This window comes from Tupaia chinensis, unplaced genomic scaffold (genome assembly GCF_000334495.1).
Source record: "Tupaia chinensis unplaced genomic scaffold, TupChi_1.0 Scaffold000311_2, whole genome shotgun sequence".
In the NCBI taxonomy this organism is placed as follows: Eukaryota; Metazoa; Chordata; class Mammalia; order Scandentia; family Tupaiidae; genus Tupaia; species Tupaia belangeri.
Window position 1 is genome coordinate 3,120,233 of NW_006159803.1, and position 19,407 is coordinate 3,139,639.

The 19,407-nt window shown below is 39.8% G+C and overlaps 1 protein-coding gene across 2 annotated transcripts in view; it reads right to left on the reverse strand.

Moving 5' to 3' along the window:
• Positions 1-19,407, reverse strand: part of EXPH5 (exophilin 5) — a 92,651-nt gene continuing 73,244 nt past the window's right edge. Inside the window, exons 5-7 of one of the 2 annotated variants that reach the window (XM_006150961.3) lie at positions 11,807-11,945; positions 3,911-5,437; positions 1-3,379 (exon numbers count right to left, since the gene is read on the reverse strand). In XM_006150961.3, coding sequence (XP_006151023.1) covers positions 39-3,379; positions 3,911-5,437; positions 11,807-11,945 — 5,007 coding nt within the window. In that variant the 3' untranslated portion in view covers positions 1-38. Of the gene's footprint in view, positions 5,438-11,806; positions 11,946-19,407 lie in introns of both variants that reach the window. The other variant, XM_006150960.3, reaches the window with a different exon arrangement.

Below are 19,407 nucleotides of genomic sequence, written 5' to 3' on the forward strand. Positions count from 1 at the left end.
CTCTGAGTGAAAAAGTTTTGCATTTTATTGAAAAAATCTCACAGTTCTGACTCTTTGTCATTTTCATCTAGGTAGTATTCATCATCTGTGGTTGTGTCTGTGTCACAGTCTGAGTCCACAGGGTCCTCCTCATAGATATTAAGTGGTTCACTTGGAGATAAACCATCTGATGGCAACTGACTGCTAGGGGAATTTGAACTCAATGACTCTGATGGGTTGGGAGGGTTAATTACATCATCCTTCAGGAAGCCAGGGTTCTTAAGAAAACTTGGTTTCCATAATCTTCCTTGTGTAAGTGACCTCTTTACATTTTCCAAGAAAGCCAACTGTTGCTCTTTCCCAAAAATCCCATAGTCAATAGGTCTGGATATGGATGTAGTAGACTTGGGACCCGTTTTTGTCCTGCTGCTATACAGAGTCCAATTTTCATTTTCATCAGAGGAGGGAAGTTCAGAAAAAGATTTGAATCTTCGACTGTACCCATTGTTAATAGAGAATTCATCCCCAAGGGTCATTTGACTCAGGGCATTGTCAATGGAAGTACTTTCAGAATAATGGCGCTCCCTGACTTTGGGAGGATGACTTTTGCGTAGCACATTACCATGCACATTGATGCTTTTTAAACTCCTTGAACGATGGAGTTGTGGCTCAGGTTCCCACTCCAGAGATGAGGCACTCTCTTGTTGCTTCTGACAACTGGCCAGTGGGATGTTTATTGTAGATTGCTGTGCAAGCTCCACTGCAAAAGGAGGACTTAGCCTCTCCTGATAGTCAGAGAAGCCTTCTACCCTGAGGCTAGAGAATGTGAACTGGGCTGGGGCTCCTGACCCTTTTTCCAAAATCTGAGCATCTTTAGAATTCTCATGTGTTGGTGGCAATTCTGAGACATGTTTAAAATCATTCTGATGTAGTTGTGAAATTCTGTCAGGTTTCTGATCACTGGGGTGTGTAGACATTTCTCTGTTGGATATTACTGTAGCTTGGAGAGAGTTCTCAGATGTTTTCACATTCATCTCATCATTACTCAACCTGCTTCCATCTGTGGATTCTGTGAACCTTGGCGTAGGCTTAGAGGACAGTGAGTTGCACTCCAGCATGCCAGGAGATAAAGATCCAAAACCAGATCTGCTCTTGCTTTGGGGGAAGATAGTAGCTACATGTCTTCTGGGGCTTAAATCTTTAGATGAGAATTTTCTGTTTGCTTTACACACAGCTGCTAATCTGTGTTTGGCTGAAGATCTGTTTCTGCCTTTTCCTAGGTCTTCGAAGTTGGTTTTATTTTTATTATTTCCTTCAGGAACTGAAGGTTGATCCCATGATGACTTCTGCATTTCATTTTTAGCCTTCCTGCTCTCTGTCATATTTACATCATGACAACTTCGTGGCATTTCTCTAGGTTCAGACTGCAAATTCCGTAAATCTGGGTCACCTGAATAAGTCTCCTCAACAAGTCGTAGTTTATGTAGTGCTGGAATAAGAGCAGAGGCCTGGCTTTCTGAATCAGAAAGTAGATTATCAGTCATTTTCTGGCAATCTGTTCCAACTTCTCCTCTGACTTGCCCCGGTTGTGATCCCTTGGAGCTGTCATCTACAGCTATGGCTGTGATATCTTTCTGAGGACACTTTCCACTTCCAGTAGATAAAATGGTTATGTCACTATCTACATACTCCTCAGAACTCTTTCCAGTTTGAGGGTTTTCAACATTATCTTCTGAATGGTCTGGGAGAAAAGAGGGGCCACCGTTACCTGAATTGATGAATTGTTGGCAATTTTCAGATTTTTCTTCTGTAACATATTTTTTTGGAAGCATTAATGAACTATGCACAGTTCTACTTTGCAATTCTCTCTCTCTCTCTTTCCTGATTTTTGAATCACCTAGAAATGTTCCAGATAAATCATCTGAGAAAATCTCTCCAGCTTTAGAGTCTCCGCTCTGAAAAGAAATATCTGTCTTAACAGAAGCCATTTCCTGGAACATAGGCTCTGAGGATCCCCTATTTGGTAATTGCAGGACAGTCATATTTTCAGTAGTGTCAGAAAGACAATGAATGTTCTTTTGGGCAGAATAGATCGACATCTTTAGATCTTCAGATGAAGGTGCTTTTGACTGGTCATGCATAGAATAACTCAATTTATCTTTTACCAAAACATCAGGAAATGTTTCAGTCTCTACTTGAAGTGATTCTATAAGTGAATTGGTATTTTGTGTATATTGTTGAAGGAGGTCATAAAATTTTTTGCTGTGTTTTCTTGGTAGAGTGTAATATACTGAAACCACTTCAAGACATTTTACATTATCTTCATCACCAGAAACAGAAAACATACTAGTAGTTTTAAATTTATGTAATGTTCTCCCACTCTCTTTTCCTAATACATCTGAGCAAAAAGGTAAAGGGTCTGCATTCAAAAGGGAAAATGTGCCTGTCCTGGAAGCAGCAGTTTTACCATCCTTCTCAGTACACTCTTGAGAATATACCTTTTGGTTGTGTCTTTTGGTTAAAGAATGATCTCTAGCAGATGAGTCACTTTCCACGGAGTTAATAATTTTCTCCTGAGGCTGTGGTGTTATAGCAGAGGCATCTGTGTCTGAGACTGATGATTTTTTTCTTTCATCTTTTCCATTTGAGGCATATGGCTCCCCTGCAGGACATGATACAGTTCTCTTGATGAGGAATGGAAGTGGTCCTTTTCTAACAGAGGCAGATCCAGTGATTTTCGTATTTGTCATTCTTTCTGTGGCTTCAGATGCTCCTGGGACCAAGTCTGAAATTACTTTGGAAGGTTCACTCACTGACTCAGGAAACCTGGGACTGAATTTTTTTGATGTGTACTTCCCTACTGGGTCTTCTACATGGTCGGTGACTTGGAATGGAAGTGGCCCATTCCGAAGTGAAACACCCAATATCTTATTTTCTGACTGTCTACTATTTATGAGAAAACTGGCTGATTTTCTTGGCAAGGTACAATAACTTGAATCAAGCCCAGAAGCTTTGGGATTGCTTTGATTTACCTCAGTGAGGCTGTTGCTATCACTTGCAGGTGTTAATCTACTTTCTGTTTTGCTTAACTTTTCAATACAGGATATGTGACGTCTTACTTTTCCTTTCTTCCTTCCATTCTTGAAAGGAGAGTTTGAATGGTGTTTGGCAGTATCAACTGTTTCATCATGTACAGGCATATCACTGTCACTACTTTTTAGGTTTTCTGAGGGGCTTACAGCAAATTGATTATTTTGGTTTTCACTAACATTGTCTGTTTCTCCTTTTCCCAGAGGTGGATCTTCATCTGAATGACTTCTCCTGAAGAGCGCAGTAGTAGAAGGAATCACAGGAGTATCAAGGAAAGAATTATTTGATGGTGAAGATTCTTCTAGTGCACCTGATGACAGATCAAAAGAATCACATGAGATCTGGCTGGCAGCCAACTTGGTACAGTTGGTGGAGTGAACTGTGGTACATTGTTCTCCCTTGGTATCTAAAATAACAGACTTTTCTAGAGACTGTGCATTTTTATTATCAACAGTTTCAGAAGTCCAGTGGTTATTTCTAATAATGCTTGAAATATTCTCATTACTTACTGTTAATTCCTGGTGACAACTTTGATTTGGCCTGAGGAAAGATGGTGGTGTTCTGCTTTCTTGAATGAATGGAGGGGAAATCGCTAAGCCAAGTTTTCTGTTCCCAGCAAAATTCTTATCTTTTTTAAGTTCACTGGCTTTATCTCTGTGTGGTATGTACATTTGGGAGTTATCTTTCCTTGAAAACACTCTGGATGACCTTTTTGAACTCACTGAGGTAGATTCATTAAGGCCAAACCTCTTGCTCCTGGCTGTGTCCTGATAGAGGGGATTTTGAAAATCAGGTAAAGGGTTAGACATCACTGTCTGTGAAACATGTTGGAGTACTTCACCTGTTTTGCTTGTCTGGTCCATCTTGCTTAGTTGTTTATCTTCTTCTGAAATAGATTCATTTGAGTCTTTCTCATGGTTAACATTTGTGATCAAAATATCGGGCTGGCTTTCAGCAAGAAGCAGAGAATCAACTGAATCATTGTTGGTTGACGTGACTTCTGTGTGGCTCCTTATTGGAAGAGAATCAGGCTTATCTGGAATACACTTCTGCAAACTGACTGTGGGAATCTGAAAGTCTGGACTATGAGGATTTCTTGTGTCATCAGGAATCTGGGGGACGGAAGTCTGGAATGAGGATGCTAGAGTATGAGCCATTTCAAACGAGTAAGGTTCTTTGTTTATAGGTATTTCTACTGGAGAACTGTCATGTTGATATTCCATCCCACCAGATTTGATGTGATAGCTTGAACTAGTCATGGAGCCAACAAGTGGTATAGTGAAATGAGGGGTCACTCGGTTCCCATTACCTTGTGACATCTCCATGTTCTCTTGTGCAGATGTATGAAAATTAGAATGCCAAGAATATGGTTCTTCTGGGCCTGTGGGAAAATCTGTACCAGGAGAAACTGATCCCCAATGTTGAGAAGGAACACTATAGCCATGAACAGCTGATGCACTGTTTTCTTGAACGGAAATCATTTCAAAGTCTCTGTCAGGAGTGAATGGTTTTCTGCTTTGATGAAAGTCTGGCCAGGAAAAATGTTCTTTCTGTTGGCCCCAAAAAGGACTATGTTCAAATCTCTGTTCTCTGCTTCGTCCAAAGGTATTGCTAAAGAAAGACCTAGCAAATAGGTTGTTTCGATGGTAGAATGGCATATTTTCTGAGTTCTCAAATATGTCAGGACTCATCGCATTATTCCTGGTAGAATTTAAACTAACAGGCTGATAAATATTCTGTGAATGGTATAATTCAGGTCTCCTATTCTCTTGAAAACCCTTGGGATATGTATACCAGTCAACAGGGTCAATTTCCATAGGTGAGGGTGCCCTCAAAACCTCTTCTTGGTTCTGCCTATCTCTTGAAGAATCTGATCTATTCCATATAATAGATGATAAAGGAGTTCTCTTTGGGCTCTGTTGATAGGTTGGTAGTCCAAACCCACTCTTATTCTGAGTTGTGGCTGGAAAATGTAAGCTTCTTGCTGTGAAATGTCCTGTGGCTGGTGAGGCTGATCGTTGCCTGCCGTCAAAACACAGAGAAGTACTACCAAAAGTATTCTTTTGCACATAGTCTTCTTTCATGGTTCGGGGCTCCCTTGTCCTGTACATATCATAAATTGTCCTTGTCCTAGGAGAAAAGGTTTTAAAACCTTCCCTAGGAGTTCCTGGCCTTAGGATGTCATAGATAGACATCTTTGAGGTTTCATTGTAGCGATTTTTGTGTCTTCCAATGATACTATTATGCCTGTTCCCACTGGAGTAAACATGACTGAACTGCATTCTTGATTCATAGTTGTGGGATGGTCTGGTATTCACTGAGCTTGCAGCTTGCTCCTGAGCCAGTTTGCTATCCAAATCATCTAAAACTGAAAAGAGGATATGAATCAATTTTGGTTTTGTGTATGACTTTATAATTTAATAATAATTTGAGTTGTTGGAGGTTCTTTGAGAAACATAATCACTTATCATTTTATTCTTACAATATTATCATAAATGTGATGAAATTAATTTTGAATATGCTTTTAAGATAGCCTAACTTTTAGAAGATTGCAACAGAAGTTTTTTTTCCCACACCTTTTTTTTTTTTTTCTTTTAGGGATTTTTTCTATAGGGCTTGTGCGTTCACCAGAGAGACAGAAAGTAAATCACCCTCAGGGGGATGGCCACGGCGTAATCTGTTCTCCTCCGTTCTCTTGGGACTTTGGGCACATATGCACATGTGTCTGGTGTTGAATTTCAAGCCACCAGATCTTGGCCTCAAACTGCGGTTGACCATGTGGGAGTCCAGCACCTTAACTACCAACCACCTGTTGGTCTCCACACAAAAGTATAAAAAATTATACTTTTTCAAAGTACATCTCCATAATGCCTCAATTACATAAAGCTATATTTTTTCCTAATAATGGATTTTTATCATGGTTTCTTTAGTACATCTAATGTATACTGAGGTTTGTTTTGTTTTGTTTTGCCATTGGGCACCTATGCTCGCTGGAAAGAGACAGAGACAAAGTAAGAAATCACCCACAGGGCAATGAGAGAAAGTGAGAGAGAAAGTAAGAGAGAGAGAAAGTAAGAGAGAGAGAAAGTAAGAAATCACCCACAGGGCAATGGCCTTGCCACAATCCCTTCTTCTCCATTCTCCTCCTGGGATTTTGGACATCCATTCACATGCGCCTGGTGTGATTTTTTTCAAGTCATTATGTCTGGGACTCAAACCATGGTTGGTCACGTGGGAGTCCAGTGTCTTAACCACCACACCACCTGCTGGCCCCAAGTATACTGACTTTTTATAAGCCATGGGCTAGTGGGCCAACCTCATAACACAGCAGTTTAGTCCTGTGCACAGGAAGCTGGATTCCACACAGCCAATTGTGTTTTGAATCTGGTCCCAATGCCTTGAAAAACACACTCAGTGTGTGTGTGCACACTCCAAATCCTGATGGGATGGAGAGATGCAGGAAAAAGGATTGTGGCCCCATGGGGGTACTTTCTCTCTCTCTTCTCTCTGGCAAACACAAGCACCCTCACAAGACAAGCTAGTCATAAAAGAGAACTAGTAAGTAAATTGCAGTATCACTTATACCACTGAATAACAGGGTAATTTTGGGTATTATTAAGCTGTATCTTTCAGTTTCTTTCATGTCACTTAGTCACTATAACATTTCCAACTAAGGGCCAGTGGGTGGTGTGGTGGTTGAGGCACTGTACTGTGGTTGGAGTCCTGGCAGCCTGCTTTCCCACTTTCCCTCTCTTTGCTCATATTAAAAAATAAAATAAGTAAATAAATATAATATAATAATTCCTTTAAAAACTATTTCCACCTGTATTTACCTCATGAGATTGTAACAGAAATGAGATTCTATAAATAGTGTGCTATTTCTCATTTGTATTGTTAAGAAAATGGCATTACCACTGCTACCATCTAATTTCTTTTTTTTAATTATTTAATTTTATTTATTAATTCATTTATTTTAATTTGTCTAGAGACAGAGAGAGGGAGAAAGTGAGAGGGCAAGCTGCCAGGCCTGGGACTTAAACCATGATCAGTCATGTGGGAGTGTCCAGCACCTTAACCACCACACCATCTGCTGGTCCCCTGTTACCATCTAATTTCTAAACATACGTAGTTGAATGTACTTGAGCAATACAGATAATTAAAAATTGGGGGGTTGGAGCCACCAGGTGACATGGTGGTTGAAACGCTGGACACTCCCACATAGTTGACCATGGTTCGAGTCCCAGACCTGGTGGCTTGCTTTCTGACTTTCCCTCTCTCTCTCTCTGATCAAATTAAAATAAATGAATGCATAAATAAAAATTAAAATAAATAATTATTTATTAAAAATTTTAAAAAATTGGGGGGCCAGCAGATGGTGCAGTGGTTAAGGTGCTGGACTGCCATATGGCTGACCATGGTTTGAGTCCCAGATCTGGCAGCTTGCTTTCTCACTTTCCCTTTCTCTCTCTCTCTGTCTCTTTCTGGTCAAATTAAAAAAAAATAATAGTAACAACAAAATAAAATAAATAATTCTTTTAAAATTATATAATATTGTTAAGTGATACGCTAATGGTAGATCATTTTTTTCTGGAAAAATTGGGATCCATTAACATTCATATAAAAGATTATTTCTATGTGTCAGGCTCAGTTCTAAGCACTTAATATATTGACTCATTAAATCCTCACATAACCTTACAAGGTTGGTACCATTACTATTCTCATTTTGTAGTAAAGAAAATGACACATGGGGAGATAAGTAAACTGCCAGGGTCACACACCTCACTGAGCCCTTACTCTGTGTCTCTTGAGTCCAAGCATTCAACCACTGTGCACTGCAACCACTGGGCTATAAAAGGTCACATTTCATTTTTTGCTTTTTATGAACTATAAAGATGATTTCACTGCAAGACAAACTCATAGTTTTACAATAATGTGAAGCTGCTGTTGTCAAACCATGATTACTTTTCTCTCAGTAACAAGGCCAGAGGATGGTGTCCACATCAAGACCCAGTGACCTAATAATACCAAGGACCTAGGCCACGTCAAGACCCAGGGCTCATGCTTACTAGAACCACAGTCTCTATGATCTCAGGCAAGTAATTACATATTTTCAGTGATATAGTTGGTATTTTCAAATTGTATTTATTTAATCATATATTCCACTTTCTCTCAGTAAAAACCTGTTAGGATTTGAATGGCATCACATTTTTAAAATGTTTTTATTAAAATTTTTGTCACAGGGCATGTGCGTTCACCAGCGATAAATAGAGAGCCTGAGAGGGAAAGTGAGGAATTACTCCCTAGGGGGGATGGCCATGCCACAATCCCTTCTTTTCTCATTCTCATCCTGGGATTTTAGGCATGTTCACACATGTACCTAGCATGATTTTTAAGCTACTGGGTCCAGGACTGAACCATGGTTAACCATTTGGGAGTCCAGTGCCTTAACTACTATGCCACCTCCTTGCCTAAGAACCATCATTTTTAAAGTATTTTTTTAGACGTTTTTTTAAAAAGAATCAGTGTAATAGATATATTTAATCACATTCTTATCACAATCAATACAAATACAGTTATGTATTTATTGAAGAAATATTCATTAGTGAAAATAAAATCCAACATGAAAATAAATTATAATATTATTTAAGTGTATTATTTATATTGCTAAAGAAATTTTTGGCTCATAGAAATCTTGTTTCTTTTAATTGCCAGAGGGTGTATGTGCTCATCAGAGATAAAAAGACAGAGAGAGAGGAAGAAGGCACTCCCCAGTGGGGGTGTGGTCACACCATAATTTCTTCTCTTCTATTTCTCCATCCTGTTGGAATTTTGGGCAATGTGTACACGTGCCTGGCATGTTGTTCAAGCTACTAGGAGTGTGATTTGAATCACAGTTTGCTGTGTGAGATCCAGTTCCCTTAACCATTAATGCTCTGGGGCTGGTCCCATAAGTCTTTCCTTCTGAGTTAAATAAATGGTGTAGTCTCCTTGATTATTTTAAATTGCATTAAAAATGTTTACTGTGGGATGATCAGATTGGTTGTGTCACTGGACTCCCACATAGCCAACCGCAGTTCAAGTCCCGGACCCAGCAGCTTGAAACTAATGTCAAGTGCATGTGCATTCATGTCCAAAATCCTGAGAAGAGAGTGGAAGAGAAGAGATTGTGTCATGGCAATCCCCCTTGGCAGTGGATGAGGGGTGGGCGAGTTCTTGCTTTCTTTCTCTTTGTCTCTCCCAGTGAGCACATGTGCCCTTTAGCAAAAATCTCTCTAAAAAAATTATTTTTAATACAACTGTATAATGAGAAGGCAACTGAGGCAAATCAATGTCTGAGCACATGTGACATGCCAACTATTTAGCACAGGCGCTAAAGGGATTTGTGATGTCTGTTCTGGATCTTCCCCACTCCATTTTGTTTGTAGATTGGTTCTATTAAGTCTACACAGCTAACAAAAGAACTAATCTTGAGTGTTATGAATCTGTAACTAAGGAAGTCTGTAAAATCATCCAGTCAATGTTTTAATGAAAAAATATTTATTTATTCTTACTTCCCAAAATAATACATTCTCTATATCTAGAAGAGACTTAAGCACTGCCAAAATATAATATGGTTCTAAAATAGAGCCATGAATTAAAAATTATCTTTAAAACAAATGATAATGGACCAGCAGGTGGCGTAATGGTTACGTTGTAAACTCCCACGTATTTGACCACGATTCGAGTTCTGGACCCAATGGCTTAAACTCAGGTTAGGTGCATGTGTGCACCTGCCCAAAATCCTGAGAGGAGACTGGAGGAGAAGGGATTGTGGTGTGCTCATCCCCCTGGGGGTGATTTCTTGCTTTCTGTCTGTCTGTCTCTCTCTCTCTCTCTCTCTCTCTCTGTATCTCCAGTAAGCGCATGCTCCCTGTAGCAAAAATCTCTCAAAAAACAAAAACAAAACAAAAAAATAAAACCAACAAATGATAATAAAAAAGCTCTTTGATCTTCATCTCTAGTTTCCCTTTTAAGCTGTTTATGCTTTTATTCCCCCCTTACATCTTTTCCTAATTAAAAAAGCAATCAATATATGGCAGGGGTCTTTAATTAAAAAAGCAATCAATATATGGCAGGGGGCTTAGAAAGGTCAAGGAAAATGCATATTATGAAAAAAAATAGATTTCAGGTTTTTTGTACTAAAGCTCATACTCTTTAAAAATTTTTGCCAGAGGGCATATATGCTCACTGGAGAGAGGGAAGATGAGAAAGCATCCCACCCCCAGAGGGAGGGGGTCAAATCTTAATCCTTTCTCCTATTACTTTCTTCTTTCAAGGTTTTGGGTACACATGTGTGGCACCTGGCATGCTTTTCAAATCATCAGGTCTGGGCTCCAACCATATAGCTCACCATGTGGGATGCAGTCACTTTAATCACCATGCCACCTGCTGGCCTTAAACTCATACTTTGATCCCATTTTTTCCATGAACTTTTGAAAGTCTTCTTATTTAGGTACAATAGAAAATACAGAAAAGTATAACAAAAGAGGTGAAATAACTTGGGATCCTATCAGGTAACCATTATTAACATCCTCATAATAGAATTTTTAAATTATTCAAAGTCAGTTAGAATCCCAAATTAACAATGGTATTTTACTCATACTCCTGAAGTCAGAAAAATTCCCATTCTTTCTTTTCGGAAAGCTCAGTTTACTTTTTTCAATCCATAAACAGTAGCTCTTCTTTTCAAACAAAACTTGGGAACAGAGATTTTCCTCTAGGTTTCTGCTAGGAACCTTCTTACTGAAGGAAGTTCCTTGGGTAACTAACTGTACCACACAATAGAATCAAGGTGTTGTCATTACCTTTGCAAATGGAATTAAGTTCCTCAAAGTGAAGCTGATAAATGACTTTACAGTTAAGTTTTCAAATAACCAGGCTTATTTTGACACGGTATAACCAATTTAAAGGTAGACTATGATTATACAATAACAAGGTACATGTGGTACTTTTGGAATCTATCTCAGTTGTTATCATTATCTATTGTACAAAGTTAATTGTATAATGACAATTAGATTTCATCATAGTGCATTCAGGTCCTAATCAGGAACAATAAAAGTCTATTATGATAGACTTTTTAGATGTATTTCTGAAAGATGTATTTCCTTTTTATCTGAGGTTAAATATTAAACATTATGGGACCAGCAGTTAGTGTAATGACTTTGTCACTGGGCTCCCATGTAGGGGACCACGGTTCATGTCCCAGACCCGGTGGCTTAAAACTCACACCGGGCACGTGTGCCTGCATGCCCAAGATCCCAAGAGGAGAACGGAGGAGAAGGGATTGCGGCGTGGCCATCACCCCTGGGGGGTGATTTCTCACTTCTTTCTGTCTCTCTGTCTCTCTCTGTCTGTCTGGCGAGCACACGCGCCCTATAGCAAAAACCTCTCAAAAAAAAAAATTAAACATTATTGCCATTCTATATATCTATCAGTCCTCAATCTGAGAATATTTGCTTAGATTATTTTTATCACAAGGTTCATTAATATTTGTGCTAATAACATGTATCAGTATCCCTTTCAGATAAGAAAAACAAAAGGGCTTGAAAAATATAGTGTTTGTTATGTTTCGAGCACATTAAAACAAACTGTAGTTATTTGCCTTGGTAAATTTAGTACCAGGAGTTCCCAAGAGAATTTTTTTAAGTTTTATTTTTATAAAGCCAAAATTACAGAACATTTTAATGCCTAGACTTACCTTGGAAAAACTCATTTTCCAGCAGTGAAGAATCCCATGGAGAAGGCATGCCACTTCCTTCCCTCATGCCTGCTGGCTTGGGGGCAAATGCACTACCAACTGGTTGATTTTCCGGAGGTGAATTGTATTTTTTTGCCTGCTAATTTTAAAATAGAAAACACAATATCATTTCTGGACCTTTTCTAGCCCAATTATGTATATGTTCTCAAAAAATGCCACAAGCTTAAAAGTCCTTGTCTAAGGACTACAGATAAATTTTCCTAATACTTATTTTTCAGCTTACAGTGTTTTATTGTATTTGTCATTAGCGAGTAATCATGAACTTCTCCGTACCTATATTAATTCTTTTAATTGCAAGTCTTCAAGTAAGATATTGAGCTCTCTGTCCTATGTTACACAGCACTACATAAATCTAAGGGGTGGAGCTCCTGGGAGACAGGACAGGAACTGACCTCTCTTAAGTTGGAACTTGGTTTCAAACAACTAAGTTGTCTCCTTGGCCTCAGTGGCTTGGATTGCGGATTCCCTAACACTGTACTTGTTTTATTAAGAGCCTATTAGCTGAAGCTTGCAGTGGACCTTAAGATTTGTAAACTTGGGACCAGCAGATGGCGTAATGGCTATGTCACTGGATGCCCACATGGCAAACTGGAGTTCAAGTCCCGGACCTAGAGGGTTGAAACTCATGCCGGGCACGTGTGCATGCGTGCCCAAGATCCTAAGGGGAGAATGGAGGAGAAGGGATTATGGCATGGCCAACCCCCCCGGGGGGATTTTTTGCTTTCTGTCTCTGACTTTTCAGTGAGCATATGTGCCCTATAGCAAAAATCTCTAAAAAAACAGAACAAAAACAAAAACAAAGATTTGTGAACTTGACAGATTTAGGAGGAAAAAAGTATTTCTGCCCAGAAATCATCCAGAAAGTTAGAACCCTCTAGCCAGCCGTAAGGAGATAATTTTTTTTTTAAAAAAAGAATTACTTATCATTATGATTATGTTTTAATTTGCTCCAAGGCTCTTTCACTCATAAGAGAGAAAGAGAAAGTGAGAACGCAAGCCGCCAGTTCTGAGACTCAAACTGTGGTTTGCCACATGGGAGCCTAGCACCTTAACTACTGCATCACCTGCTGACCGCAGGAGATAATTAAATAATTAAGAAACAGAGGCACTTCGGAAAGTATGACTATATATATATATATGTATACACACACACACACATATATTCCGTTTTGTTTATTTTGTTTTATGTGGTGTGTACATGTATAATTTTTTTTTTTTAAGGCAAGATCTCATTGTGTCACAATCCTCCTGCCTCTGCCTTCAGAGGGGCTGGGACTACAAGTGCACACCACTGTACCCAGCTATCACGATGCCTGGTAATAGAACCTGAGACTTCCATGTGGTCTTAGTCTGCCAAGCAATAATGTCCAGTACTTACTACTATGGCTGGGTCAAATATTTTTTCTTCTTTAACTATTGCTAGTTTTAAAGGATTTAGAATTGTGATATGGAGCTAAAGTTATTTTCTTTTTAAATTACCAACCGTTTATCTTGATTTCATCTAATTCAATCACTGCCCTAATTTGAAGTGTTGTCTTCATAACCTTGAGTGATTATCCACTCCCACACCTTCACTTTCTTGTGCCAAAACTTCATTTGCATTTCCTCTGTCAAACTGGCTCTGACACTCATAGCTTCATTGTAATTCATCCTGCACTTCTTTCTTTCTTTTTTTTTAATAATTAATTTAACTTTATTTATTTATTTTAATTTGCCCAGAGAGGGACAGAGTGAGAGCAAGAGAGAGAGAGAGAGAGCAAGCAAGCCGCCAGGTCCGGGACTCGAATTGTGGTCAGCCATGTGGGAGTCCAGTGTCCTTAACCACCATGTCACCTGCTGACCCCCTGCACTTATTTCCGAACAAGGTTGGCAGTCACTTCCCTTTCTGTCTCTTTATTTTGGGCCTACTTTGCTATCCCATCCTTGTGCCTTCAATCCCTCTCCTCCCCAAGTTTTCCTTTTCAATTTAATATTCACCATTACATTTAATCTCATCTTTAATGCCTAACCCCAAATGTCTAACCCTCCCAATGCTCCAATCTTTTAATTTATCCATCATGGGTGGGTCCAACACTAAACCCTAGGGTTTCTTTTTTTTTTTTTTTTTGGAGAAATTTTTGCTATAGGGTGCGTGCGCTCGCCAGACAGACAGAGAGAGACATAGAGACAGAAAGCGAGAAATCACCCCCCAGGGGGGATGGTCACGCCGCAATCCCTTCTCCTCCATTCTCCTCTCGGGATCTTGGGCACGCACGCACATGCGCCCGGCGTGAGTTTTAAGCCACCGGGTCCAGGACGCGAACCACGATCGACTACGTGGGAGTCCAGCGACATAGCCATTACGCTAACTGCTGGTTCCCAAGCCTAGGGTTTCTTAGCCCTTACATTCCTTACAATTTAGTATTTTCAGTTCTGCCTGTTTCTTTCTCAAGGTCTAAGTCAATTATTTCTTACAGAAGCCTGCCCTAATTTCACTGACTCCTAGTTTTTACTTTTAGGGGCAAGTCGTAATTGACTACTCAAACAGATTTGTTAATAAGGAAGAAATGTCCTCATGGTAACTTATTGGTCATTGGATATAAATTAACACATCAATATAAAATTCAGAAGAAAAAAAGGTTTTAGAAGCAAAACATAAATAATCTGAGGTAATTTCTGTCTCTCTCTGTCTCTTTGGCGAGTACACGTACCCTATAGCAAAAACCTCAAAAAAACCCATAAACCTGTGAGTTATTGACTCTTCCCAAACCTGCAGTTTTAGTAGTTGGTGCAGAGTAGATATATCTGACTCAGAGAATACCAATCATCATTGCCTTTTTTTCCCCTCCATTTTCCTCTTGCAGTCTTGGGCACGCATGCACACGCACCTGGCGTGAGTTTAAGCCTTTGGGTCTGGGACTCGAACCGTGGTCGACTACATGAGAGTCCAGTGACATAGCCATTATACCAGCTGCTGGTCCCTCCCAAACATTATTGCCTTTCAACCATTCAGATTCCTCTGTGCAGACTAGACTACATTCCTTGTGGTATCCTGGATCACATCTTTTTAGAATGAAAATTTACAGTGAGGGGCTGGCAGATGGTGTGGTAGTTAAGGCACATGGCCAACCGTGGTATGAGTCTCAGACATGGTGTCTTGCTTTCTCACTTTCTCTCTCTCTCTGGTGAGCACATGCACCATAGCAAATTTAGAATAATAATAAATAAAATTAATTTTTTAAAATAAGAAAATGAAAAGTTCATGAACTGAGGAGTCAGATGAAGAGATGAACTCCTCTAGGCTGAGAAGGATCACTGCCATCTAGAGATCCTGAGTATAACTTCCTTTCATTGTATTTCTGCTCAGATCTTCTACCTCAAGATCAACTCTACTCACCCAGTATGTTCACTTAACACGTAGAGATATAAACTATGCGGCTAACTAAGAGCAAATATCAAGGGTTTACTGAAAATCAGTTTTAACTTTGCAAGTTTTTTTCTATTTTATTTTCTTTGCTTATAGTGACAAACTTTTCTTATAAAGTAATCACTATCAGTGGTACATATCAGACATAAAGAAGATTGAATAGTATCTCTGCTCTGTACACCCTTATTTAAGCTATATGTGAGATATTACTATCAGCAGAATCAGCAACTAAACACTGTTTACTCTAGGCAATGTGTTAAAGGCTTTATATAGGTTACTTTATTATTTTAATAATCCCATGAGGTTGGGACTACTATTACTGGACTTTGAAAAAAATGAGATTTCAAGAGGCTGGGTCATTACTTCAGGTTACAGTGGAGGAGGGAGAGGATTCACCTGCAGTCTGTTGGATTCTAGACCCCATGTGGAATCACCTCACTGTACCCCTGATGGAGTTTTGTAGCTTTTGGCTTAGTAGAGCACCATATCCTAGCAGTAGGCATTCTCTGAAGTCAATGTCAGGTCTCAGAGCTGCTGAAAAGCGTCTGAAGTTTCTCCTGGAGAGCAAAGGTAAATCTCTCCAGGGCCCAGAGTAGACACAATCCTTCCTCAGGGCTGTCTTGGATTCAGAATCTCCCTCAAAATACTGATATAATTTAAAGTAAGAAGAATGAACTTTGATCTATTTTCTCAAGTGATAAGTTTGAGGTTTTATTATCTCAAATTGTTATCTCACTGTAGTTACGTTTGCTTCTAAAGTAGCGCAGAGTTGCCATAAAAGGTCAAGCCTATTTCCAATCCTGGTGTGCGCTCGCCAGAAAGACAGAGACAGAGAGATAGAAAGCGAGAAATCACCGCCCCCCCCCCGGGGGGGCCGGCCACTCCACAATCCCTTCTTCTCCATTCTCCTCTCGGGATCTTGGGCATGCATGCACATGTGCCCAGCATGAGTCCAAGCCACCAGGTCCAGGACTCAAACAGCAGTCAGCTACTTGGGAGTCCAGTGACATGGCCATTATGCCATCTGCTGATTCCTTCTTCTGGACTTTTACACACATTCTTGTTCACTCATTTACTACTAGTTTTCTTATATTTGAACAAAATTACTATGTATTCCATTTTCAATATACTTTTTTTAGAATGATTTAATTTTATTTCTCACTATTATTATTATTTTTAAATTTGCTACAGGGCAAATGTGCTCACCAGAAAAAGAGAGACAGAGAGACAGAAAGTGAGAAAGTAAGCCTCCAGGTCTGAGTCTCAAACTGCAGTCGCCCATGTGGGATTCCAGCATCTTAACCACCACTCTTGCTGCTGACCCCTTCACTATACTTTTTTAGTACCGTCTCTCATTAGATCCTTACAAAGAATTTGTGAATTATGTACAGATTATCATTACCATTTTGTACATGGGAGTCTCATGTAAGTGTTTTTAAGTCACATGAATAATGTATTTTGGTATACGCTATCATACACATATGATCTAATCCTTAATTTTGTTCTTTCCTTATGTTGCCTTTTATTAACATACACATCTTCAATGAGATGATAAACTCTGAAGAAAAGAGCCTTGCCTTAAACATTCCATTCCCTTCCTTGTATGTGGCATGATACTTTGCATATAATTATAAACTGATTTAAGACATCCTGAAGTTTAAAACTACATATATAAGATTTCTAGTAAAGATTATTACAGAAATTGAGAAACATTAGGGCTCAGAAAAGCATGTTGGAAGCAGGACAGCATACTGGTTGAGTATATAAGCTGTACATAGATTCAAATCCTGTCTCTACTCATTGATAGCTCTATGGGGGCCAGGTGGTTGTGCAGTGGCAATGCAGTAGGACCTACATGGACAAAGTCCTGTGTTCCTATCCTGTGACCTTTGTGAGCATGTTGCATGTGTTCACACATGCCCATGATCCAGGCTGGCTGTTTCTAGGGGTAGATCACAGTGTGGAGATTTTGTTGGGAGTACTTGTCTCTCTTTCTCTCATAGAATGAATGAATAAATTAATTAATTAATGACCTTGGGCAAGTAACTTAACCTCTCTGTACCTTAGTTCTTTACTGGTAAAATGAAAATAAGGGCCAGCAGATCCAGGTGCTTAAGGCACTGGATCTCACATGGCCAGCTAGGTGTTTTGGACCTGGTGGCTTGAAAAACATGTCGGGTGCATGTGTGTGTCCAAAAGTCCAAAGAAAAGAATAGAGGAGAAGGGACTGTGGTGCGGCTATCCTCTCGGGGGTGATTTCTCACCTTCTCTTTTTCTTTGCCCCCTCCCCTCTCCAGCGAGTGTACGCACCCTATGGCAAAAATCTTAACCAAAAAAAGAAAGAAAACAACACTACCTCTCCTAGGGCTGCTGTGAAGGTTAAGTGGCTCAATAGTTGGAAAACAGTGTGGTGACTAGCACTTAGTCCTTCCTATTGGCTATTACTATTATTTTGTGGTTATAGAGAATTTCCTGGAGGACGTCAGCTGATGCTTGTAGCCTAATGACCTAGAAAGCTATCCCACAGGGTCAGAGCCCAAAGTCTTGGAATACTGGCTTTCCAGATTTCAGTTAAATTCTCAAATATGGCACATAAAATAGACTGAGCTAAATGAGGCCTTTACACACCTCCAATTCACTCTACTGATATTGTCTGTGATTCTGACATGACTAGACAAATAAACCTACTGCCACAGAGTAACCTTAGAATATTTGAGTACTTCCTAGAGCAGCCAAACCTGCAGAACGGCTGTTAGAACTGAAGCCTAAGCGCACCGATAGTATCAAATGCCTAAGTAAAGTCAACAAAATTTTTTTTCAAGGTGTTCTTGACTTTGTTTTGTGTCTGTTTTCCTGTGTAGATCACATCCACAAATGTACTTGTGGCTTAAAACCACTCCTTCATTTCTTTTTCCAGTTACCGGGTGCTCAGGTTGTGCCAGAGCGTGGGGATACACAAGAATGTATGATACAATCCCTGCCTTAGAAAGCTCACACCAAGCCACTGCAGTACGTGCCACATTGAAGGTGTGTTCCTAGGGCTACAGAGCTGGCAGTATTCCCCAGCAGTAGGCTCTGCCTGAGTTTGTTCAGAGATGAGGCGTGATCAAGTGACCCAGGCCATAAATTTTGTCTCTGTTCTCAAAGACGATGTGTATGTTGGACTCTTCACCTGTAAGGAGATGATTCTCAACTGGGGGCTACTTGTTCCCAGGTAATACCTAGCTAAGTCAGGAGGCCTGCCTGCCTGCCTGCCTACCTTCCTCTGTCTTTCTTTCTTCTTCTTTTTCTTCTTTTTTTTTTTCCTATAGTGTGTGTGTGCTTACTGAAAAGAGAAAGACAGGAAAAGTGAGAAAGCACTTCCTCTGGGGGGATGGCCATGCCACAATCCCTTCTCTGCCACTCTCATCTAGGGATATTCAGCATGCACACACATGTACCTGGCATGTTTTTCAAGCTGCCATATCTGAGTCTCAAATCACACAGTCAGTCAGCCATGTGGGATTCAGCTGCCTTAACCATCATTTCACCAGCTGGCCTTGGGGGTGTGTCTGACTGTTACACCTAAGTGGGGGAACGCTACTGAAATCTAGTAGGTGCAGACTAGGAGGCTGCTAAACATCCTGCAACACACCAACAGCCTCCCCACAGCAGAATTAATCAGCCAGAAATGTCAGTAGTGCTGAGGCTGAGAAAAACACTGGGCTAGATGATCTTTTAGTTTCTTTCCAATTATAAAAATCCTGTTTTCTGAAACCTTTGTTTCTTTTAAGCTTATGCAAATGTTTAAATAATAGCTTCCTTCTTTTCTGAGTGGAAAGTCATCCAATAATGTAGTACGACCTTCCATAAAATGCTGGAATCCCCTTTGTACCATTCCTGCCAGGTTGCCACCAACTGGCCAGAAGTGCATCACTGCAAATCTTGGCAAGAATCTCTGTGGTATCAATGGTCAACTTCCAGCTCTCTGTAGGCTAAGGAGATGGAGCTACCATGAATAAATAATGGGAATCTACATGTCACATAGAACTCATGTTTTAGACAGTAGTTTCATTATTTTCTCTCCTACTTTTTATAATAGTTATTATCTGGGAGTAACAGTCACTGGTTTGAGCTTAATTTATTTGCCCAGCTC